This window comes from Topomyia yanbarensis, chromosome 2 (assembly GCF_030247195.1).
Source record: "Topomyia yanbarensis strain Yona2022 chromosome 2, ASM3024719v1, whole genome shotgun sequence".
In the NCBI taxonomy this organism is placed as follows: domain Eukaryota; kingdom Metazoa; phylum Arthropoda; class Insecta; order Diptera; family Culicidae; genus Topomyia; species Topomyia yanbarensis.
In genome coordinates this window covers 434,986,883-435,013,054 of record NC_080671.1, presented here as the reverse complement: position 1 = coordinate 435,013,054, position 26,172 = coordinate 434,986,883, and the positions used below count along the sequence as shown (strand labels likewise).

At 37.2% G+C, this 26,172-nt stretch overlaps 1 protein-coding gene across 4 annotated transcripts in view; it reads right to left on the bottom strand.

Annotated features, from left to right (window-relative positions):
- LOC131685517 (RNA-binding protein asd-2) overlaps positions 1-26,172 on the bottom strand; it is a 348,290-nt gene that overhangs the window by 36,529 nt on the left and 285,589 nt on the right. For all 4 annotated transcript variants that reach the window (XM_058969302.1, XM_058969304.1, XM_058969306.1 and 1 more), the window contains 2 exons: positions 1,745-1,811; positions 1,120-1,620 (listed from right to left, as the gene is read on the bottom strand). In XM_058969302.1, coding sequence (XP_058825285.1) covers positions 1,120-1,620; positions 1,745-1,811 — 568 coding nt within the window. The remainder of the gene's footprint in view (positions 1-1,119; positions 1,621-1,744; positions 1,812-26,172) is intronic.

Below are 26,172 nucleotides of genomic sequence, written 5' to 3'. Positions count from 1 at the left end.
TTGCACAACGAGAGACTATTGGAACGCGTTCATATCACTTCTTTATTACCATCATTCGGGTGCATTTTCATTCTCCGTCCGGACTTCCCAGAAGAGCGCATAGTTCTCCCTCGCCAATGGATTCCATTCCCAGGATCGGAATATGCTTGCTTCATTTGACTTGCATTATTCACTTCTGCCGTCCGGGGAAAGCCATTAGAAACTGGAGCACGCTTCGAATAGGTCACTGGTAGGAAGATTTAATGGGACTTTGCTCGGATTATGGAGACCTGACAATTTCTGGTGAATTTAATTTCCAAATTTAATCTATCCATTTAAATTTCAATGGACCTGCTGTGCGGAAAATTATGCCAACCTTCGACAGCCTCGGACCAAGTTGAGCCGTTCTCCATGGGCTTCCAAATAAATAGAAATAAATTTCCATAAACCAACCGTCCGTTGGCAATCCTCTTGCGAGGATTCCACCACTGCGCCGTCCAATTAGCCAATTCAATTATCTCGCTGGCCATGTATTTTCATCGCATGGCAACGAGGTCGGTCGGTCGGTCGGTCTATTAGTCCCAAAGCCGTCACACGTTGCTGAAAATTGTAGGCCATTTTCATTAGTTGTTGGTTTAGTTCGGATAGGGAGCTTGTTGACCGTGTACGATAGTTCATAGTTATTACGCGTTCCGGGGATGAACGATGAGTAGGGTAGAAACAATTGCTTCCATGAAAAACGATAACGATAACCAGAATGTTGTTTTGAAAGTGATTTAACGGCAACCGTTTCCATCGTCAACAAAACACTCATGTTTTGTTGGCATCGATCATGTGTTTCAAGAAAATTTATTACGCTGAATCCCTCTGGTTTTAACTCGCCATCTCTATCGTTTGTTTACCATGTATTTGTCAGTGTCATTCCAAACGAGCACAGACCTGTCAAAATCATTCAATCCGAAGAAAATCGCTTCGAATCCTTCTGGAAGGAGGGTCATTGATAGGTCTCGTGCTCGATTGGAATGACACTGACAGATAAATTGTAAACAAACGAGAGAGATGGCGAGTCTTTATCTCGAGGGTTTCAGCGTCGTTAAAGAAAATGATTTTTACATCAACAAAAAAATCCTGTTAACTTACTATTCACGAAGTGATTGGCGGACGTCATGTTGACATCGACCGGCATCAGGTTGCTGAGATCGGTGGCAGCCGCTGTGACGGCGTCGACCGCACTGCTCGTCAGGAACTGATGATGGGGATGATGATGAGGGTGATGATGATGGGTCTGAAGTTGCTGCTGCTGCTGCTGGTGTGAATTATGTTGATGTGTGCCATTGGTGGCGGTGACGACAGAGGCCATGGTGACGCCAACAGAACTTGGATTGTGCTGTTGACCGTTGGTGACTTCCGAGCCTGGCGTTGTTACAGCAGTGGGTGTCGTTGCTGCAGACAAAATATTGCCGCCAACGCCATTCGAGAGAGAATCCACACCGTGCTGCTGCTGCTGCTGTTGCTGCTGATGGTGCATCATATCCGGATTACACCCGTTCAGTGTCGCGTTTCCGTTCGACGGGATGCCGTTGGTGCTATGTCCGTTGCTCATGGTGGCTCCATTACAGTTCCCATTGGTTCCATTGGACGCTGCCCCGGGGGAGGGAAGCGTGAAACGGAATGAGAGATTATTATAAGCGAGTTGAACGAGATAGTTACAGCCCAGGGGCTGTTTTGTGGGGTGGGGCGAGATTAGGCAACTCTGTGATCTTACCAGTTTGAGCCGAGTTGAGTGCATGCATTTCCCACATTTGCTCCTGTCGGATGTCGTCGTGATAGTCCTGGGTAAGATTAGAAGTAAAGGGAGAGATGGAAAAAGCAAATTAGTGCGATGTGGGATTAAGTTTCCAACTTCAAAGAGCTACGGTTTGAGGTCACTCGGAAGATACAGTGAACACAGTTAGGGATGATAATTTCAATAATAATTAACTGTTCAAGATGTAACCGATATTGATATTAAACTTTAAGCGAAAATAGCAAATTTATTTGAACGAAGTAATTTCCTGCTAAATCCACAGATAGCACCTCCGTTCCGCTTGGCACTTGTTTGGGAAGGGAAGCGCAGAAGAAGTAGGCGACGAGCGAACAGAATTCCAACGCCCAACTTGTTCTGCTGTGCTGAATGTAAACCACTAACGAGCATGTCGTCGTTAACGGATAACTTCCAGCGAGTTTGTGTACTTGTCGTATCTTTAGATGAACATATGTATATTAGCGAAAACCAGAGTGGTTGTGTAATCTGAGATTTGTCAAGTTAGGTCACTGTGTTACGATATTCGTTTAGATTGCTGCAGTTGGTTATTTAATTCAAATGGAAAATGTACACGGGGTAAAATATACAACAGATCTGTCAACAAATATTTCCACGCAGTAACTGAGCGTCATTGTGATTTCTATGGAAACCATTTCTATTTCCGCTGGTCTAAATTGATATTTGTTTTCTAGGAATCCGATTCCAACCTGTAACAGACCGCGTGTGATGTGTGTTCCCCAATGCATGTGCACATAATTGCATAGCTGTTCCCGGGTGGAGAGGTGTGTGTGCAGAGCTAAGTGAAAAGAAAATGTGAAAACCACGACCTAGTGGGAGTCTGACTGAACAACAAGGAAGCTGGACGCGATAGTGATAAAATGGGGAGATGTGTGGTAAAAATGTTGATTTGAAGCTTATGAGAAGCATCGGTTACTGGCGAAGGATAGCTCTCGGCAGGAAATAGTGATTGAGTGGCTCTTGTAAAATATTCATTACTATGAAATCGGAACAATGGCGATCGTGATTAAAACGCGTTCAGTGATTAAGGTATAATTTTCAATTGGGAAGAAATGGAGTAGGTCTTATAATTGGTGTGTGTTTATACAATCCATCTCCCACTGACCGGCAATGCTTTTATGGAAAAAACTTGTCTTCATCTATTTTTTTTTCCATACGTTTATTTGACACGGCATTTGCAAAAGCTTTTTACGCCAGTTTCTTTTTTTACATAGCACGTTACAAAAATCCTTAAGACTAATTTTAACTATACTAGTACTTTGTCTAAAACTAACACTGAAATCACTTTATTGTTTGCTTTTTTCCTTACATTGTTATATTTCATAATGATGTAGTATTTTCGGGTGTATTTATTTACTTTTTTCTGTTATTGTCTAAATTTAAAAACTGATTATTCTAGGGTACTTTAATTGGTGAATGATTAGCCTTGGATGAGAGTATGAGGAGATGAATTTAATTAAATTTTGACAGACGCTGTTTTTAGAAAATGATAGATAAGTTCCATGTATAGAGGATCGCGATACGCCAGGATGTCTCTAACAGGAACATGGATTGGTCTTCCTCGGGCTTGTAAAGAATCTACTAATTGTGATCTGGTTTCACGATATTCAGTGCAGGACCAAACAACATGCTCAATGTCATGGTAACCCTCTCCACAAGCACAATGATTACCCTCAGCGAGCCCAATACGACGGAGATGCGCATCTAAAGTATAATGATTGGACATGAGCCTAGACATCACACGGATGAAGTCCCGACTTACATCCAATCCTTTGAACCATGCCTTCGTTGATACTTTAGGGATAATTGAGTGTAGCCATCGTCCCATATCTCCATTGTCCCAAGATGTTTGCCAACTAGCAAGTGTCCTCTGTCGAGAAGCGCTATAAAATTCATTGTATGCGATGGGTCTTTCATATATTTCACCATCTAGTGCACCAATCTTGGCTAAATTATCAGCTTTCTCATTGCCCGCAATAGAGCAATGGGCCGGGAGCCACACTAGGGTAAATTTATAACATTTTCTTGTCAGGTTACTCAGAGATTCTCGTATCTTCCCCAAAAAGAATGGGTCGTGATTATCAATCCTCTTTGAGCGTAGAGCTGCAATTGTGCTGAGACTATCAGTGAGGATAAAGTAATGGTTCGGGGGTAAAGTATTAATTATTTGAAAACTATAGTGAACTGCTGCTAGTTCCGCTATATAAACAGAGGCGGGTTCTGCAAGTTTGAGAGAAATTGAAAAATTATTGTTGAAAATACCGAAACCAGTGGCCTCACTGATTCGTGACCCATCAGTGTAAAACATTTTAAGGCAGTCTATGTGTTGATATTTACTTGTGAATATTTTAGGGATCTCCCGCGAGCGTAGATGATCCGGAATTCCACGAATCTCTGCTTGCATGGACGTGTCGAAGAATAAAGTGGATTCAGGAGTATCTAGTATATTGACATATCTGGGAACATAACTAGCAGGCGTTATTTCTTGTGACATGTGATTGAAATACACTGTCATGAATCTGGTTTGGGGTCGAAGCTCGACAAGTCTTTCAAAATTTTCAATTACCAATGGATTCATAACCTCACATCGAATAAGTAAACGAGAGGAGAGATCCCAGAATCGATCTTTTAAAGGAAGAACTCCCGCTAGTACTTCAAGACTCATCGTATGGGTCGACTGCATGCAACCTAAGGCAATTCGTAAACAACGATACTGTATCCGTTCCAGTTTAATAATGTGAGTGTTCGCAGCTGAACGGAAACAGATGCACCCATATTCCATTACTGAAAGTATTGTTGTTTGATACAATCTTATCATGTCACTTGGATGAGAACCCCACCATGATCCAGTTATTGTTCGGAGAAAATTTATCCTTTGTTGGCACTTCTTTATCAGATACCTAATGTGGCTTCCCCATGTACCTTTAGAATCGAACCAAATTCCAAGATATTTAAAAGTCAGGACTTGGGCTATCGTTCTACCAACCAACTGAAGCTGAAGCTGAGCTGGATCACGCTTCCTTGAGAAAACGACCAACTCTGTTTTCTCCGTAGAGAAATCGATGCCCAGCTTTAAAGCCCAAATTGATAAATTATCCAAGCTATCTTGCAATGGTTGTTGTAAATTTATAGCTTTTGGTCCTGTGGCAGAAACCACCCCATCATCTGCAAGTTGTCTTAAAGTGCATGGGCTGACAATATAATTATCAATGTCATTCACGTAAAAATTATAGAGAAGGGGGCTTAGACAAGAGCCTTGTGGGAGGCCCATGTAACTTATTCTGAGTGTCGCCAAATCGCCATATGAAAAATGCATGTGCTTTTCTGACAATAAATTGTATAAATAATTATTTAATATCGGTGAAAGACCACATTGATGTAGCTTCTCCGAGAGAACATCAATGGAGACTGAGTCGAATGCTCCTTTTATGTCTAAGAACACAGACGCCATTTGTTGTAGCGCCAGACAATCATTCGTTCCCTTTCCCCTCCGAAAACCAAACTGGGTATCTGATAGCAAGCCGTTCGCCTCAACCCAATTGTCGAGACGTCGTACTCCGTGCGAGTTGAAGTCTCCCAGTATCAGACGCGGAGCAGCCATGGATTCCACTACCTCAAAAATTTGACGTTGTCCAATTTGAGCTTTGGGAGGTATATATATAGAAGCGATAGACATGTCTTTGCCTTTAATGTTCGTTTGGACAGCTACAGCCTCAATGCCCGCAAACAAGGGGATGTTAATTCTATAGAAAGAATAGCACTTTTTAATTCCTAGAAGCACACCTCCATACGGGGTGTCTCGGTCTAGGCGAATAATGTTGAAATCATTTAAGTTGAAATTAATGTTTGAGGTAAGCCATGTTTCACGTAGAGCAAAAGCATCGCATTTTAAATTATGCAGTAAAATTTTTAAGGAATCAATTTTAGGTATGATACTTCTGCAATTCCACTGTAAAACAGTGATGGAATCTTTCATTGGAGGAGGTGAATTACCCATTGAAAGATACAATCGCTGCAAGGATGGGCCATTGAGCAATCAGCTGCTCTAGAAATGTTCTAATTGTTGGGAGGAAAGCTGAAAGTATACTCTTTAGTGGTTCAGAAATATTGAATGTTTTAAAAATCCAATCAACAATTTCAGAAAATTTCAATAATCCTACCCCCGGCTGAGGCTCAGAGGAAGTCGAAATTTTATTATTTCCAGTAATGGTGTTCTGTTTGGATTGTACGTTCCCAAAACCGGGCGGAATTGATTTCGGTTTTGAATCGGAATTTTTCGGTTTTGGGCGCAGTTTATCTATTGGCGGAGAAATTTTAAGGCCCTTTGTTGGCAGCTTGGGAAAAGAAGACTGTTTTCTTTTTCTGGAATTTCCGGGTAAAACAAATGATGTACCTTCGCACGCTCCGTCAGAGTCAGACTGTTCTGAAAATAGAGATGTGTAAGTGTTTTCTAAGAAGATGGGTTTAGGGGTAGCATTTTTCAACATTTCTGCATAGGAGCGCTTAAACCTCTCCTTCAAGGATCGTTTAATTTTATCCTCACGCAATTTATAAATGGGGCATGCAGGGAGCTCATGTGAGTTTTCTCCGCACATTAAACATTTTTCTGAATTTTCATTGCATGTATCCTCTTGATGAGAACCCCCACATTTGCCACACCGTGCCTTATTGAAACAGTAAGTGGCTGTGTGGCCAAGCTGTTTGCAATTAAGGCAATTCATTACACGAGGGATAAAAAGGCGAACAGGGAGACGAATCTTATCGATAATGACATAGTTGGGCAGCGCAGACCCAGCGAAAGTCACTCGAAATGAGTCAGACAGTCGATAAACTTTTTTATCTCCTTCGTGTGATACTGAATGCAATTGCTTGCATTCAAGTATTTTTACGTCTTTAAGTATGGTGTCTTTGAAACGACCAACCCCATGCTTAACTAAGTCATCAACAGTCAAACTCGATTCTGTGATGACCCCATCAATTTCAATTTCCTATGAAGGAATATACGCTCTATATTCACGCGTAAAAAGCTCGCAAGAAGCAATTGCATTGGCTTGTTTGAGACTACCAACGACAATGCGTATTTTATCTTTATTAACTTTGACGATCTCTTTTACATCCGAGAATCGCGAAGTCAAATCTTTAGAAATTTGAATGATATTTAGCGCCTTTGCTTTACGCCTAATAAATACAATCCATGGTCCCGTTGACGACTCTGGGTAAATTTTAATTCTAGTCGGATTTACATTTTCAGCATAAGGCTTCGGGGGAGGGTCTGTTACTCGTTCTCCCATCTCTTCATCCATTTTACCTAGTAAGAAAAACTATCACAAAAAGGAATGAAAAATATACCTGTTATCTGCTCTCTATTAGGTGACGAAGACACCGGTAGAACACACCTCATGTGTTACGTTGTAAACTCGGTGCCCGTTGTTTGACAATGTGACACTTGCTGTCCTTCTTCGTCGCGTTACTTCTTCAGTAGAGAAATAGTCCTACCTGCAACACTTCAAAACTCTCTCCGATTAAGCTGCTCGTCGGTATCACCACCACAAGCGCGCTCTCTCCGTTTCCACCACCTCGGTAGACAAATGTGGCTACCTGTGGCTTGCTGCGAAAATCCCACTGTCGATGCGGCACTTTTCGGTGCCACTTGTTTTCCTTATTCGTCGTACCACTTCTGCGGTAGACAAATAGAGCAAATGGGTCTACCTGTGACGCTTCCCTCTCGTCGATTAGAATTGCCCGACGACACCAATACACTATATTTTTATCTGTGTGTACAGGCACGATCACTGTCGATTTCTGCCACCGCTGTAGGCAAATTCGTCTACCCGCCGTTTGCTGTCAAAACACCACTTGTCGAGGATGCCGTTGACCACGCCTCCAACGTATCAACTGTCGACTCACACTTAACAAACTCGTCTCTCTCTCTCTCTCCCACAATAACGCATACAGCGTCTCGCACTCCGTCACTCTCTCGAGAACAAAACCTTCCACCTGGAGGCACAACCGTCTCGGTCGGTTGCAAAAACTGTTATGATCATCTATTTATTGATATATTTTGTATTATCCATAGATGCACACATGTTTAGCCCTGGAAACGAAAGCGATAGCTCTACTATCACATCCAACGACCCGTTTCAGGAATGCCTGTTCATACACGTACATTCTGAGGCCGTCAACATATACAATAAGCCCCGCGCGAAGACATCCACGTATCAATTGGATATTTGCAATAAAGGGCGAACACGAAAATATTGCGACACCGAAAATGTCATGCCAATTTTCTTATAATGTTTAAAATCCAACCAAAATTTTAGGGTAGTTTTATACATATATTTACTTCAAAAATCAAAAGAAAAGTTAATCGATGGAGCCTTGAGTGTAAAATTGAACGCATTTTCGCTTGATGCCCTCCATCAAAGTCTTTACAGTGTCATCCGGTACCAGTTTCTCAGTTTTTTCCATTTTCTCAACATGTCCTTCTCGTCTTTGACTGGCTTCTTGCTCTTCCGAAGTTCCCGCTTCATCATTGCCCAGTACTGCTCCACCGGGCGCAGCTTCGGACAGTTTGGCGGATTCATGTGCTTTAGAACAAAATGGACAGAATTGGCATCATACCACTCCAGGACACTTAGAATAATGGCATGATGCCAAATCTGACCAAAATAGGGGAGCTTCGTCGTGCTGCTGCAAGAACGGCAACTCAGATTTGTAGATCTCGCCATTTACTGTGCCCTTTGTCACGAAAGGCTCACTCCTCAGTCCGCAAGAGCAGATGGCCTGCCAAATGAGATATTTGGAGGCGAACTTCCACATTTTCTTCTTCTTAAATTTGTCATCCACATAGAACTTGCTCTTGCCGGTGAAAAACTCCAACCCCGGAATTTGCTTAAAATCGGCTTTTATATACGTTTCAACGTCCATCACACAGCAGCCATATTTTGTCAGCATCTTCTTGTAGAGCTTCCGTGCCCGAGTTTTAGCCGTCGATTGTTGCCGCTCATCGCGGTTTGGCAAGTTCTGTACCCTGTATGTATGTAGTCCAGCTCTCTTCTTTGCATTCTGGACGTAGCTCTGCGACATGCCGATCTTTTTAGCCAAATCACGGCTTGAGACGTTGGGATTTGCTTTAATCATCCGCTTCACCTTTCCCTCCGTCTTTTTGTTCTCCAGTCCCAGTTTTCTTCCAGCTCCTTTGCCGTGGTTCAACGACAACCACTCCTGGAACCGCTTCAACACTCTGGAGACGGTTGAATGGTGAATGTTCAACATTTTTCCCAACTGCCGGTGCGACAGGTCAAGAAATTCCAGGTGTTTGGAAAGAATTTGTTCTCTCGACTCGCGTTGGTTCACCTCCATTTTCGTTGAATCGAAAAACACGACTTCGAGTTTGACAGCATGTAAACAATACACATCAATGAGAAAGTGTGCAAAATTTGTTTGATTTTTACCCAATGGTAAAAAAGTTATGCCCTGTTCAATGTGTCGCAATAATTTCGTGTTTGCCCTTTATATTCGCACTTCCAGAATGAAAAACAATATTTTTGATTTTGGCACGTATTTACAATAAGGTAAAATATATAAACATTGAAGAACAGCACAAAACGATCTCACCAGCGTATTGCTCCGCATTCGTTAATTGATGGCATTTCTGCGAAGAATTTTCCTCTCTCCACAGTCAGTGAAATCGTTGCATCAACTAGTCAAGTTCAGACGGCGCTCTGGATGGTAAGTGGGCGTATTTTTGGTGATTTGAATCGCGGACATACATTAGGATGTGACGATAAAATCACTATGTCAAATTACACTATTCTCGTAATAATTTTGCCTACTAACACCCTTCCTTTTCTTTATTCAGTTCGTTTATTTGATAGGCACAAATCGAAAACCAATTAGCATTTGGATTGTTACTTGGGATTGATCCTCCAAAACTTAATAAAATTATATTATCCTTTCATGTACATGAATAAGATAGTTGTAAATTTTTTTTAGGATCATTATAATAAAAAAATCAATTTATAATCTCCTAGTTTTATAAATGTTTAAATGTAAAACAAAGAAAAGCTAACGCAAACATGCCTTATCAAAGAAACGAATTAAATAAAAAAATAATAAATGCATTCCACAGGGTGGTCGGTAGACTAGAAAATTCCATCGAAATAAAAGAAATCTCACTGGTAGCTTATCTCGTCATTGAAGCAATTCAATATGGAATGGTGTGAAGTAACGTGAGTTTGGTATTTAAACAATTAATTAGATAAACTAAATTCTCTTAAACCGTGACATAACTACAACACTTGGAAATACGACACTGACCACGAAAACAAATAAGGTATACCCTCAAGCCGGAGTTCTATCACCCTTACTGTGATCATTAGTAGTCTTCGGAGCTAAAGTTTCTGGGATTGATACTACATATAAACTAAACTCAAATGTACATCATGAGCAGGTTACAAGCAATGCAACTAGTACTCTTTGGGTGTGCAGATATAAAGTGGGTTTCAGAACAAGCATTGCACTCTGCACTAGTAAAACTAAGTATAGCATATGCTTCGCTAGTTTGGCGGTCTCAAATAAAAGAGTCGTCAACTCAAAAAAGATAGGAAAACTTGAAAGGCTTGCATGTTGAGCGATAACCGGTGCCATGCGAAGTATTTCATCGAAAAAAATAGGTATTACCAGTAAAATACCGGTACTGGAATTTGTTTTGGTGAAAAAAGCAAAAAACGCTATAGTGCAATAAAATGTTCAAAGGTATACTTTTAGCATTGATTTATTATAGCTATCAATAAAGCAAGCAATCAATGCCTTTGTTATTTATCCACTGCACAAACAGTTAGATTCTAGTAATAAATCAATAGTTATTTTCTTTGTCTTAGTTCTAACTACGTAAATTGAAGAATTATATTCGAATAAATTGATAAAATATCCAGTTACGTTCAAAGAGTAGTAAATCTTCTAGTGCCACCTTGCTGGCCGATGTTTTGAAAGATGTTTTTATATGTTCTGAAAGGTTAGCTTAGTTATATTCCCCATCAACAGTTTTGCATAGTACCGAAAATACCGATACTTTTCGATATTCAGCACCGGTTTTACGGTTCCAAAAATGGGTCGGTAGTCCAGGGATTTTCGGTATTGATATTAACGGTACCACAACCCTAATAAACACTCATGTTACAGGAAGTAGGGAGCATGACACGCGGGAGATCTGTTCAGTTTAGTAGTTTTGCAGCATACCGATGTCAGCAGAAAATACCTTGAGAGATATGCGACTATAAGGACGACGACATTGCGAGGGACACTAGTTTACTCCGCAAGATTCAAAATTCAAGGAAATCGATTTTGGAATATAGGCCGTTGGAAAGTTTGCGATAATGTCACTGATCAGTGTGTGCTTATATGACTGTATATCTGTCATGTCTGTATTAACACACGAGTTTCTACTCCACAAAACACTTGCTTTAATGTACAACTTTTGGGTAGTGGCCGTAGACGTCCGTCAAGAGGTTCTTCCGTGCAGAAAACATTACTACGTTAAAAAAGATGGGTGGGTAATGTCTGCGACATAACCGAACAGATATAAAATACATGAGGAGCCGGTCAAGAATCTGATACTTCAAATGTGTACACATGCAATTCGGCTCGGCAATTTCCCAACAGTCAGAAAATTTAGATACTAATATCTCAGTATAGTGAGATTTGTTTGCTGATTTTCGGTAAAATATTTTCCGAGTTGCCAGCTCCAATACGATGGCAAGATATTCACTGCTTCCAGGTAGACGAGTGCTGCAGCATCGACTCGCTCGGTCTAGTGACCCTTTCTCAGCAAACGAGGGGCAAGAAACTGGAGACCGGCACGAACCAAACGGGAGTTTAGTTTTTCCTTCACCTTTCCCTCTATACCGCGACCAGACGACCGTATGTTACCAGTATGAATTGAACACACGAATGATGCCGCACTCGCATACGACCCTCGGTTTCGCACTTGGTTCAGTTTGTGTTCGTAGCCAAAGGGGCTGGCCATCGAAAAGAAAGAAAATCAACGTTTGCATCCCTCGCACACTACCCCTTACAAACAGTGGAAACAGTGTTTGTGATCGGTTCAGTTTGCGTTCGAAGCCAATTGGGCAGGCCATCGAATGAAATCAGTTCACTTGCATCGAGAAAGAGGAGAAGCTTCGAACAAGAACTTCGAACTGCTCAAGATTTGCAGCTCTGTGCTTGTAATTAACGGGAACCAATAATGAATGGTTTCAGTCAGATGATTAAAAATCGGGTTTTTCCGTGTGTGTGTGTGTGTGTGTGTGTGTGTGTGTATGCTATTTTCGACCCGTCGCACAGTGGCGTAACTACTACCAAATCCTGGCCAAAATAGCAAAACATAATTTTTGTTGTTCTTTCCAATTTTTTTCGACAAAATAGTTTTTCAAACCACACTCTAATGAATGACAACGGAAAAATAGGTTCTTCGATTTATAATTTTTGTATGTGAGTATTTGAAAATGGTGAATTTCTAACGGATTTTCTAACTTTGAATTACATTGTTTCACAATTTTTCATGTCGCCCAAAAACTAAGTATACAAAGTCAATATCTGGTATAAAATCGTGATTTTCATAACAAACACCAACAAGTTTGACCAAAGAATATCTATTTTTGTTACATTTTTTTCTCTTTTGAGTTGGCTTCAAAATGCGCAAATTTTATCAATATTATTAAAAATTCGGTAGTGGAAAAAGTACCTTGTCGGGTATTGTCGGGCAGATCCGTTTAAACGACACGGTTATTTGGGCTCTCTTCTCTTCGTTTCACGAAAAAAACATTCCCAATTAATCCCATTGCCGCTTTTACAGCAGTTGGAAAATGGCATGTTTATGCCAAAATATGGGCAAAATAAGCAACAAAGCCTTTATTAAGCCTGTACTAAACATCTCAATTTGATTAGATTAGATTATGCATGAAGGTATGCAATGATTTATTCAGTGTCTCCGTAAGTTTCTTCAATTCTATTGTGATGTGGATATTTTTTTAAATAAAGATAATTAAAAATTAAGACCTTTTGTTCATTAATCTATGCAATCCATTATGACAATTATATTTACAATCGCATGCACGTTCTGCTTATTGTAGAATGTGAAATATAACTAACCCGAATCTTACTATTTGAATAGTCACGCACACAAGTTGCTTTCTAAACGTTGGTAAATCGTTATTTGTTCAGGTTGTATCTGTTATGAATTTTAATTAATGCTTTTTTCGTACATAGTCTTTTAATTAAAAAGTTTATTCTGCTTTTCATGTAGATTACTGACAAGCATCTGACCAATGGTATTAGGAATTTTGTTTAAAATTTGAATCTTTTTATTTCATTGTTCGTTATTGGCATATTGAAAATATTTTATTTATATAAGTATCCTATTTTTGAACCATCCACGAGGTTATTTTCTAGATACCAATAGAAACATCAAAAGGCTTATAAGAAAATATCGTTCTCAAATTCTGAAACAATTTCCTGCTATATTTATCTAAAATAAGTTTGGCAATTTAGAAGATGAGTTGGCGGAAGAACTTTATTGCACTAGCTCAATTTTATCGCAAATTATGAAATGATATCAGCAAAAAAATATTTTAATTTGTGGGGTTACGTTCATAAAATCAAAACCTTTAAGTGCGAAACCTTCTAATTGACACCCGGCATCCCCAATAACATCGTTAAATTTGCAGAAATCAACATTGAAGTGTAATTTACTTTTTTTTTTTTTAATTTTTGTTTTTCACTACACTGCTAGGAGGATTAATGCGGTAATAGGGATCTTTAGGGATGTGCAGGTTAAGGCATATTCTGATGCAGATTAGTACCGTGAGTTTATATCTCAGTCCTTTTCCAATTTTTTGGCCCGAAACTATTGAAAAAAACATTTTTTAGTTTGTTTCCTTTTAGGACAATAACACATCCAAACCCATGCGACTTGCACGACTCTATAGGTTGCCTTATCAGATCTACCATAGTTTGCAGATGAAACTTGGGATGGCAGGCTGTTAGCGGATTGACAAAATACCAGATCATGCTGTGTGGGGTGCTGTCCCGGTTAACAATGAGGCGAACGAGATATTTGCAGATACGTCATTTAGTCGGACAACTGTCAGTTTGTTGGTTGAATTTAATTTGGTTTTTTTAAATTTAAAAATCAGAAAAGAATAATTAAGGTTTAAGAATGATATGAGTGCACTCGTAAGGACACCTGCTATCAATAAATATGAAAAACTGGCACAATTTTTCCAAATTAAAGATCCTTATTATTTATTCATATATTGTCAAAAACTGTAAGAAATCACTTTTTACTGCTCTTTGAGATATAATAAGGCTTAAAAACGTGCAAAATAATTTTGGCAAGGAATTCGGTCTAGTTACGCCACTGTGCGTCGGAACTAATAATAATAGTTGGTGAAGGAAATGATGTTAAAATTTAATTCTTGTTTGGCGTAGTTTGATAGCGCTGATAAGGGCTAGTTTTCCAAAGAAATGGTTCTCTGGGTGAAAGATTTTGGTTCCAATTGGCCCTCGTTACTAGCGCACGCATATTGTTACGGTTAGTTCAAGGAGTCGGCTGAATCTTAATAATCACATTCTCTCCCGATGTTGAAATGTAGTCCATCCAACAAGGTTAACTAATAGAAACCGACCACTCCAATCAATACATCCTGAAGATTAGCGGTTCGGTACATGAAATTAGCGGGAACTATTCAGGAACGAGCTTCGGTCGGATGTTTTATAATCAGGCTTTCCATGTGTACGCGTTTTTCCACCCATAGGAAATAAAAATAATAGTTGGCGAAGGAAAATATTTTCACGGAGCTGCACAAATGAATCCTAATAATCACCTTCTCTTCTGGTGTTGATATACAGTCTTCAGACATCTGACAAGATTTGCTGAAACCGACTGAAATCACAATTCGGCCATCGAATGAAATCATCGAGAAAGAGGAGCTTCGAACAAAAACTGGGACATGAATAGCGGGAACCAATCACGAATCGGTCAGTTGTTTTAAAATCAATTTTTTCGTGCGTGTGTATGCTATTTTCTACCTATCGGAAATGAAAATGATAGCCTTCCTTCTCAGTATTGTACAGCCCACTGTTTGCACCAAGCAGCTAAATGAGAATGACAATAGAAACAAATCAGTAGCGGACCTATATTTAAAACTTACCATAATTTAAGTGTTCGGTTGGTGCACCATATTGACGGCTCTGACCGAGATGTGCCGAAAATTTTCGTTATTCCCAGTAGTTTTCGAAAGGTCTTTTAAAACACAATTTTTTCGTTTAAATGTATGTTATACGTACTCTAAATTCTGATACAACATTGATGAACATATTTTTGACAAAATGGGCCAAACATTAAATCATTCTGTTAATTAGTATAATGGATGTTGTTAACGTTCAATATCTGACGCGGCTGCCACGGCCGATATTTTGAAACGGGACCCCTATATAGAAAGCTTAAATGTATTCTACATTAAAAGATGTACAATATAGATTCGATGAATTTGCGATGAGTAGCTTGCCAAATTTGACCATTTGAATTTACTGGTGTCAAATGCGTTTAAAATATCTGAAACCATTCAAATCCTAATCAGAATCCCAACCCTAATCACAATCCAAATCCAAATATCAATAAATTTAAGGATTAGATAAACTTCTCATACTACAATATTGTTCAAATAACGCTAATCACCCATTTCTTCTGTTCTTATTTAATAAAAGGACCATTACCGCCCTCGCTTTGCATTGTCTAACTGTATCTACATCTCAATTATCTTCGTATTACCTCCAGCGAGTACCAACTAGAGCTGAACAATGTCTGATCCCGAACAGCTGGTGCGATACCATCCTTATTCTCAACATTTGTTGCTCCTATATAGACTACCCGCTAGGAGCCAGAGACAACTGCCAATTTAACATAACTACCTTCTGCTCATTTTCCCCCCAAACGCCGAGAGCAACCAAGCGAGCAACAGCCGGAAGCCGAAGCTGTGCTGATATGTATCTCGATTGATAATTATTATCAATTTGGCAGGGTGGCAGGCCACCTTTCGGATGAGATGTCTACTTTCCATTACCGGGAGGTTTGGCATGAACACCGACACCGCCTCCGCCGCCTCCGTTTGCTATGTATTATAAAATTATAATCACGTGTCATCACCAGCAGACTATTTACAATTTGTAGTGCTGTCTCCGTCGGTTCGCGAGAACACTGTTTTAATTTTGTTAAATGGCAATCGCTTCCTTTCCCAGCTAACGTTCAGTTTAAATAGGTTCAAGCAGACGGCTGACGTTAGCGCAGCAGATGGCAGCTATTGGATGTGATAGTCGTGATATGCTCCGAAAATTGATTCTAATTTTTGATTGTCGGTGCAGTATGCTCGCTGGCGGAGTTTCGGTACATTTTCGCGGAATGAGATTGGTTATAAATTTAGTAGATTATTTCTCATTTTGGGATATAATGAGTACTTGAAAATGAGTTTGAAATGTTGTTAAAGCATCAGAGATATTCTAGCCGAAAATGAAGACATCTATTTTTAATCTTTTAATTCTGTTCTCTTTAGCAGATAAGGAATTCCCTTTATTGTTTTATTCACTCGAAAAAACGATATCTTAGAGCAAAGCCAGAAAATTATTTCAAGAACCATGAACATTATTTCAATTTACCATCCACAGTTTTTTTTTTCAATTTCTGACAAAAAAAAATCTGATTGATTAGTCTAAGAAAAACAATAAAGACATTGATCTTCAATTATCACTAGTTACCAGTTTCAGTTTCTTTTATCTGATTCAGAAATCGATCTTTGTTGTTACCCAAGCATGAAGAATAACCAGGATTAATAGGAAAAGATACCCAAAAAAGTAGTGCTGAAGATCCTCAATTGAACAAAAATGATTCCGTTTTTAAAATCTTGATTTGTCAAGGAATCGGGAAACATAATTTTGAATTCCAGAAATTCTGAACACATGCTTTCGCTTCAGCAATGATAACTCAATTATCCAAGTCAAGTGAAATTGTAATCCACATGTTCACGTTTTAGCTTTCAATTCCAGGCATAATTGTTCGCTTGAGTGCACGTAATCCCGTTTGATTGATGTAGACAAGTTACAAGACTAATCCGAGCAATATGTCAAACCAACCGCAATAAAGAGCTATTTATTATGCAGTCGAACATAAGCATTCCTACACTTCTATTCAAATCCCCGTTCCTGTACCGTAATTCCTTCATTTATTTTTCTTTCTCTAACATTGATGGAATTTTTTCAACTGCTTTTACTTCGCCTTGAAGGTACAGCCTTCTTCAACGTCACTTGAAATTATGATAATTTATCTCGCAGCACGTGGAACTTGCCACGGGGAAGGTAACTTTAAAAATCTCTTTTTTCTGCTCCAGCTAATTTGATTTAGCGGAAGATGAAAGAATCCGCACACGCGGGAAGAAACTGTAGCGAAGCTAAAATAAACTTGATATTCCACGACAATCCTCTTCCATCCTCGTGGATTAGGTTCACTTTCTCCCGTGAAAGCCGTTGGTTTGTGCTTTCTTGCTTCTTCTGTGAGAAGGAGAATTAAATTTTAGCGGCTGGAAATAAACATAATTGACTTAACTCGTTTCTTACAGAGTAAAACATAATGGAAAAGGATCTACGGCATGTACGACGGTACGTGATACGTATCAGGACGAAGTTTAAGGATTATGATGTGTGTCGATGATGCATTTTAAATTAAACACAGTGTAAGATAAGTACACTCAAAACTGCCTCTTAATATTCTGAGTAAAAAGTTTCCAAAGTCGAAGTATATATTTTTGTCTCTCTTCTGCATTCGGGTGCGCTTATTGCCCTTCAACTTGCTATTGTTGTTATTTATTTATTGAAGGCTTGAACCTCGACGGTCAAACCAACGTCTTTTTGAAAATATTATTCATTTCAAAAATTCCATTCAACTTACAATTTATAATAGACAAAAAATAAATGATACGAATATTTTCTGCAATGCTGGGCGCACTGATTTTCGATTCTTGTGATAATTTTCTTTCCTGGTGGTTTCCAATGGTCAGGTGTATCCCCTGCCGTTTGCTGATCATTCCGCCCGCTTTCTCCCTCGCTTGTGTTTGTGTCCATGTACCGTCTTTATGCAAGGGCATGCTGGGCCTGGGTTAAGGGCCCCCACACTGAGGGGGGATACAAGTAACGAATTTCGCGCCAACTGGATCAAATGTTGGCAGCACCCTCTCAGAATTCAATGAAACTTTCTGTACATGAAGATTTTATCACAAAAAGCCACTTTGCATACTTTGTTTTTACAAACATGATCTAGACTGTCTTTTGAAAAGGGTCAAACTTTATTTACCAACTTTTTTCAAATGGCTAAAGTCTAAAAATGATAAATCCTACTAAAATGTTGTATGAGTGATTTTCACAAAATTAGTCAAATTTTCAAATTAAAATATTGAAAAAATTCTTCGACTCCTGCACTGAAAAAAATCGATTTAAGAAATTTGATGTCGATGTACAAAAAAACCATCTCTGATTTGGATGTAATTTTGTTCCAAGGTAGGTAATTATGTTCCCTACCTACCGTCCAAAATTCAAGTTGGGCACTATCAAGGATAAAAAGTTATTTGAAAAAAACTTTTCCTTGTCCAAACTGATTTTTTTTCAGTGTATTTTTATCGAAAATTAAACCAATGAAACTCATAATCTTCTCAAAAATTATAAACAAATTAGTTTTATTTAAAGCGAACCCTCCGCAAGCCACGCAGTGCACTGACTGCGCAAGATTCTGAAACTCAAGCTAAATCGTCTTCGAATTTCAGGCGGTTGCCTAGATTTAGATAATGACGCAACTGCCGGAGGATTGAAGATAGAAGAATGAGGAAGAAAAGAAAGAAAAACAATATAAAGGGAAAAACTAAAAATTTGAAACGGAAAGAAATAGAAGAGCGTGAACACCCCAGAATAATAAAATAAGAAGAAGGATAAAGCAAAATAGAAAATGAAGAAAAAAATACAGACCAAAGAACAAACAGAAAACGGGAAAGAAAAAAGAGAAGTACCTAATATAAAAACCTCCTTAATCCACCTAGCAGTGAGATGAGACATTTCTTACACATGCCACTGTTGGATCATTCATTAGTTTGCAGTTTCTAGCCCTACACGAATAAAACCTCGAATTAACTGAATAAAATATAGAAATTCAATAAAACGAACAAAGTAAAAAAAATAAAGCAAAAAAAAATGAACAAAATGTTTCAAATTAATTAAATGAGTACAATGAATAACATAAATCATATTAATAAAATACATAAATCATACTAGATTAGCTCAATAAATGAAAAATTAGGCAATATTTAAAAATAGTTATAAAATTAAACGAACAAATTAAATTGACTCAAACTAACAAATTGAATGAAATAAATAAGTGGAATGACTGATTATGAAATGAATAAAATTAAAGAAATGAACAAAATGAATCAAATTAATCAATTGAAGCAAATGAATTAAATGAATAGAATGAATTTAATGAATCCATCGAATACAATGAATGAAATGAATGAAATGGAATGAATGAAAAGGATAAAACTAATAAAAAATGAATTGAATAAAATGAATAAATAGAACAAACGAATCAAATAAACAAAACGAATAGAATTGATAAAATGAATAAAAAGAAAATGAATAGATTGGAATGAAAAAGCTAAGCAGTGATGTTAAAAAGTTATAAAATAATAGAAAAAAATAAATGGTGTCAAATAAATAATTTGGACGAAATGAATAAATCTGACAAATTGATCAAATTATTAAAATGAAGAAACTGAAAATATTTATAAACTGGAAAATCCCATAAGAATACATAGAAGGAAAACAATGAATAAAATAAGTTAAATAAATGATATGAATAAAATGTACGAAAAAAAAAATAAACTAATCATAGTGAATCCAAAGAATGAAACGAATAAAATAGATTAAATGAATCCAAATGAACAAAATGAATAAAAGGAATGCTGAATGAAATAAATAATAAAAATGCAAAGATCACATACTTAAAATTAGTGAAATGTTCAAAATAAATAAAATAAACAAGACGAATAAAATCCATGAAATAAAGAAATCGAAAAAATTGACTATTTGGAATGAAATAAAAATCGTTTTTGAATTAAGTAAATGAATAAACCGGATTGTGAGAACTATTGTATCAGAAAGTTATGCTTTGTTTTTGAAAATCTCATCATCTGAAAAAAGGATAATTAGTATGCAATGAACTTTCTAAAGTTTTCATTCTTTTTTGTTTTCACTTTTTCGTTTTCGTTGTTCTTTTCTTGGCGGAGTCGTTTAAGATTATCTGGTGTTTCTACTTTATTAATGGACCTTAATTAGTTATAAGGAACCTGGAACGTTCAATTTGTTTTGGAATTCAATATTGGATGGTAAAGTAAGACAACGCCACGTGTGCTTTCAAACCCTTTAAACAGAAAGCGACAGACAGAGAATGCAATTTGTGAATGGGAAAGGTAAACATTTCAATGTTTTCATTTGCATTGACGTAAATAGTGTGAAGCTATGCTATGTCGATAGCACAAAAGCCATTCAGTTGATTATAATGTAGACCCTTTCCAGTCATCCTTATAGCTTGTATATTATTTCGTTCGGAGTTTTCGTTTCGCTATACAAACTAATACTTCGTAAAAGAATTGGTTCTAATTTTCAGGATAAGTATTTAATTTGTTGGAAACGCAAGCGGCCAATGAAAGTGTCACTTGACATAATACTGCTCTTGATGGATAGACATACTTGACATTACAAGTCTTAATTTTCTGCGAATAAATATGTTTCTAATTACAATGGTCATGAAAAGAGTACCTTCGGCTTCATTTTATTATTACACAGTAATGTGTATGGCACAAATGTAGTCAGATCAAACGTTTCCGTACACAGTACATCCAATGCTTCTCTACTAATTGTGACTACCATTGAAACATGAATAGAATTGTCCTTAGTATAGAGCAAAAATGGACAACAATAAATTAGAAGAAACATTGTACTTGGATCCCCCATAGAGATTGGAGTCTTTGGGTGACTTATTTTCCCGGAGCTAATATTTTTAGGAGTGGATATTTTTAGACTTTGATCCGTTATTTTTCATAATAGTTCATACCAATACAGTGAATATATATTGTCAATAATACATCACAAAAAAATGTTGGCATATTTGAGTTAAGTTAAGTTAAATATTTTTCTAGATAGCCATGAATTTCCTTAATTATAGTGTATGTAGAAGCTCTGAATAGAACTGAATTACATTTGAGTTGATGTAGTTTTCGATTTTTGGTCGCCTGCCTACCCATAGTTCAACGTTTCGGAAAGATACACCTTGCATCTTGCTGGTGTAAACATTTGAAAACAGTTATAGTTTTCTCACAATACAAACATTTTGCAAATTTTCTCGGGACTACAAATATTTTATTTACCAAGTAGAATGTAATATTAAACTTGTTTTCTTCTACACTAAAATGCGAAAAAAAAACTATTTACAGAGTAACAGCAAACAAAAAATAGTATTGTCTTCTCAAACCTCAAGAATTACATCGTACACGTGATTGGACATTAATGAATATTTCAGATTATCAGAAGATCTTATCACACAACTTAGAAATTGATAAAGAAACAGCAAGACAGTTGTGAGTCGTGACAGTTACCACGAACACGAAGGAAGGGAGTCAGATGACAGAGAGAGAAGAGAGAGAGAGAGAGAAAGAGAGAGAGAGAGAGAGAGAGAGAGAGAAAGAGAGACAGAGAGAGATAGAAGAGAGAGAAAGAGAGAGAGAGAGAGGGAGAGAGAAAAGAGAGAGAGAGAAGAGGGAGAGAGAGAAGAGAGAGAGAGATAGAGAGAGAGAGAGTGAGTAAGCGAGAGTGAGAAAGGAGCGGCGTGTGAGAAATGGCAAATGATGTTTAGTGCAGTGACCTTTTACTTATAGGTATATTATGCGATATATTTATTTCTTTACATCCGTTTTGTAAATAGCGTAACAAGTAATTTTTGTGCCGTGACCTGTATAACTTAAATCTTGCGAAAGAAGCCAAATTTTCGCTAGAATTTTGGGATTCAAAAATACAGTTGCTATCGGTGATGCTGCGACTATAATTATATGACAAATCTTTTATCTCACTCCTAGGTTGATTACTTGGTGATCTATGAATTAATATACCCTCCAACATCTACCTTACGGTTGAACGCAACACCTTATTCAAGGAATTAAATTACATAAACTCTAGAAAAAATTTCACTATGAGGTCAACTTACACATTATTTTGTCTTTGAAGAAAACTTGCATATTAATTTTCGAGAAATAGTTTATATATTATTGAGGTAATTCACAAAACGTTTTAGGAAACGAATTCCTTGAATCAAGTAGATGCGTTTCCATACTTCGATATTCAAAATCGGTTTAGTTTTGCCCCTAAAACACCAGTAAATCAATACTCTGTATGTAACGGTCTCATTTTTAGATAGTGAAAATTGATAAGAGGGCAATAAAAATACAAAATGTTTAATATCTCCGCCATTCGTAAACGGATTTTGAATCTATAGCTTGTTAGAAAGGTATTTTCATAAGCTTTCGACATCTATTTAGTTTGCGCGACGTGGTGGGCTTGTTTGAAAGTTATTTGCTTAAAACGCATTCTGTTTTGACAAAATCACCCATATCTCGAAAAGTAAACAATATATCGAAAAACAAAAATAATAGTGTCAAATGGTCACGTTAGGCCTTTGATTTGAAACTAGTTTCATTAAGATCGGCTCAGCCATTGCTGAGATAATTACATGACATTTTGTACATATATACATACACACATACACACATACAGACATTGTCTCAATTTGTCGAGCTGAGTCGATTGGTATATGAAACTGTTTTCAAAGTTTGAGCGAATCCTATACATTTTTTTGCAAGAAATGTAAAAAGGAACAAGAAAAAACAAATGCAAATTTAAAAACTCTAAATTGACAATGAAGGTAAAGACTATAATAAAAATAAATAAAGAAACAATATACAAGTAGAAAGCAAGGGGCAAAAAGAACAACGGCAATAATAGAAAAGTAAGTGAGAGAGAAGATAGACAGGAATAAAAAAGGAAAGGGTGAAAGGAAAAGTATAAAACAACTGAAGGAACAATGCAAAGAAGGAAAGGAAAATGTTGACCAAAGCAAAAGGTGAATAATGAAACACAAGCATAGATGAAGAAAGGACAAAGCAAAAACGGGAAAATGAAAATTAGGAAAAGTACTAAGGACGAATTTTGCGCCAACTCGAATAAATGTTGGTAGCACCCTCTCAGATTTTAGTGAAACTTTCTGTACATGAAAACGTTGTCACAAAAAGCCACTTTGCATATTTTGTTTTCCCAAAAATGATCTAGACTGTCTTTTGAAAAGCGTCAAACTTTTTTTTACCAATTTGGAAATGGCTATAGTCTAAAAATGACAAATCCTACAAAATATGGAAAATTAAACAAGAAAATAAAACAGAAGAAAAGGAAAGTAGAAAACCTAAAACTAGAAATATGGAAAAGGTAAATGGAAAAAACGAAAAATGAAAATGATAAGTGCAATAGGATAAAAGAAATAAGGAAAATAGAAAAAGGCAAATAGTAAAAGTAAAAGTTTAAAACAAATAAGAAAAAAGAACAATATAAAAATGAAAAAGGAAATATGAAATCAAAGTTTCGAAAAGGAACAAAAATATGAGAAAGGCAAAAAGGAAAAAGGTGAATAAACAAACCCAAGCTTAGATAAAAGAAAAAGTACTGAGCAAAAAAGGAAAACAAAAAATCGAAAAAGATAAACAGAAAAAACGAAGTAGAATGAAACTTAAAAGGCTAAACAAAAAAGGGAAAGAGTAATCTAAAATGCAGAAATAAAAAATAGCAAAAATAAGGAAAAATAAATGGAGAAACAGCAATTAAAACAGGGAAAAGGAGAAGGAAAAAGGAAAAGATTAAAAGAAAACAGAAGAAACAAAAGAGAGTAACGGAAAGCAAAAATTTAAAAGGAAAATCCGACAAAAGAAGTAGCAAAACGGGAAAGGAAAATGGGCCAATTTTAAAAAAATGTTAAATTGTAAAAAGGACAACGAAATTATTAAAATAGGAAACGGGAAAGGAAAAATCAAATAGAAGAGAAGAAAAAAAATTAAGAGGAAATGTATAATAAACAGTAAAACAAATAGAAAAGTGAAGAAAAAAGAAAAAAAAAATAGTATTGCCAAAAAAACAAAAGGTGACGAAGGGAAAAATAAAAAAAAGAAAGAACTAAAAAATAAAAAAAAGGAAAAATAAAAGAGCAAGGGAAGCAAAAAAGATAAATTTTACGCAATCAGACGTTGTGAAATTGAATTCTGAGATGTTTATGACTTTCATTGTATTAGTTTTCAATAAAAGTACACTGAAAAAAATCAGTTTGAAGAAGGAAAATCTTTTTTTCAAATAAATTTTTTCTTGAAAGTGCCCAACTTAAATTTTTGACGGTAGGTACGGAACATAATTACCTATCTTGGAACAAAATTTCATCCAAATCAAAGATGGTTTTTTTGTAAATCGACTTTAAATTTTTAAATTCGATTTTTTTCAGTGTAGGAGTCGAGGAAGAATCATTTTTAGTAAAAAAATTGACTAATTTTGTGAAAATCACTCCTGCAACCTTTTTTGTAGGATTTGTCATTTTTAGACATTTGAAAAAAAATGGTAAAAAGGTTCGACCCTTTTCAAAAGTCAGTCTAGATCATTTTTGGAAAAACAAAGTATGCAAAGTAGCTTGTTGTGACAAAATTCTCATGTACAGAAAGTTTCATTAAAATCTGAAAGGGTGCTGCCAAAATTGTTCCGAGTTGACGCGAAATTCGTCTTCACTATCGTCCGACTAATCTCGCAATTTATTATATTTTGCATAACTTCCTTGTGCCAAGATCTAGGACTGTCTAAAAATAAAAGATCGAATGATAAAAAGAAGTTCGAACAACATTCAAGGACTCTGACTTCCCGATTATAATCATGCCCTCCAAACTTGTTAGAATCATATCTGATTCTCTTTCGAATCAAATATAATCGGTAAATTTTCTAAAGATTTCGGGAAAACCAAGGCAGAACTATTCAGCCGTGACAGATACCTCGAAAGTTGGCACAGTTGTGATATTCTGACGAATGCAAACAAATGGCATTGCTGACGACATGCCTTTACATGCCTGCTCGCAAAGCTGAGATCGACGGTGTAGTCACCAATCGAGTTTGTCTACTAAAGTATGGAATTGACTGTTTCGAGAGCTCCTTGCTTGTACTGTACTGCGTGTCATGCATTACAGCATTGCACTAATTACAAGGGCCATTGTATGAATAAAGTTTGGTTTTACAATTGCGCATAGAGTCATGAGAATGGCCTTTGCAGTAGGAATGCTGAAAAATGTTTTTATTGTGAGGAGAGTCCACATTATCTACTACCTGTTTCTGTGCTATACTCCTCCCTAAGGAGAAAAAATTGGGTAAACACCAATCTTTCTCTCAAAGGCGATTTTTTTTTGGTAAAACTGCTCTTTGTACGCGAAGGGCACGTGAAGGGCACAAATCCTTACTTGAAAAAGTTTAGATTTCATCACATCAGAAACCGACACTAACTTATTACTGGAATAGATTGGCGCCGGTATGACGCTAAATCCCAAAACGGAAACACTATTTCCGTTGCCAATCAAACGACTGTCGCGTAGAAGTGAGAATAAAACGTGTCCAGTGGCCTAATCTTCCATTTAAAAATGACAAATCCCGGACAATCCACTCTTCCGGTGTCTTCCAATGAAAAACGACACTATAAATCAGCTCTCGTGAACACACGAAGAAAAAGCTTTAAACATATACTTTATAACAATCCACTCCCGATAATTCCTTTCTCGTGATTTACGGCGTTCAAGCGCGGTAACTTACAATGCAAGTGTTCCTTAATGTAAATCTACTCAACTCGATCGCTTTTTGTCCCGAACCGCAATCGGGTCAAATCACAACGTGACTTATCCGAACGGAGTAGCAGATCCTAGGAGAGCTTACCACGCAAAGCATACTTAAGCCATAACTCCCGTCTTGCGCTTCCCAAGTGTGTTCCTACGACAACCGTCGGCAACGACGACGACGGTCCTCTTGGATGCTAGGAAATGGAATGGAAAAGCTGTGACTGATTATGCGTATGCGTTTCATGCATAATTCATGCGACAGTCATCTTTCTTGTCTAGTGTGTCCGGTGGAAGTCTGATTCGAGAAGCCGGTCAGGATAGGAAGCTAAG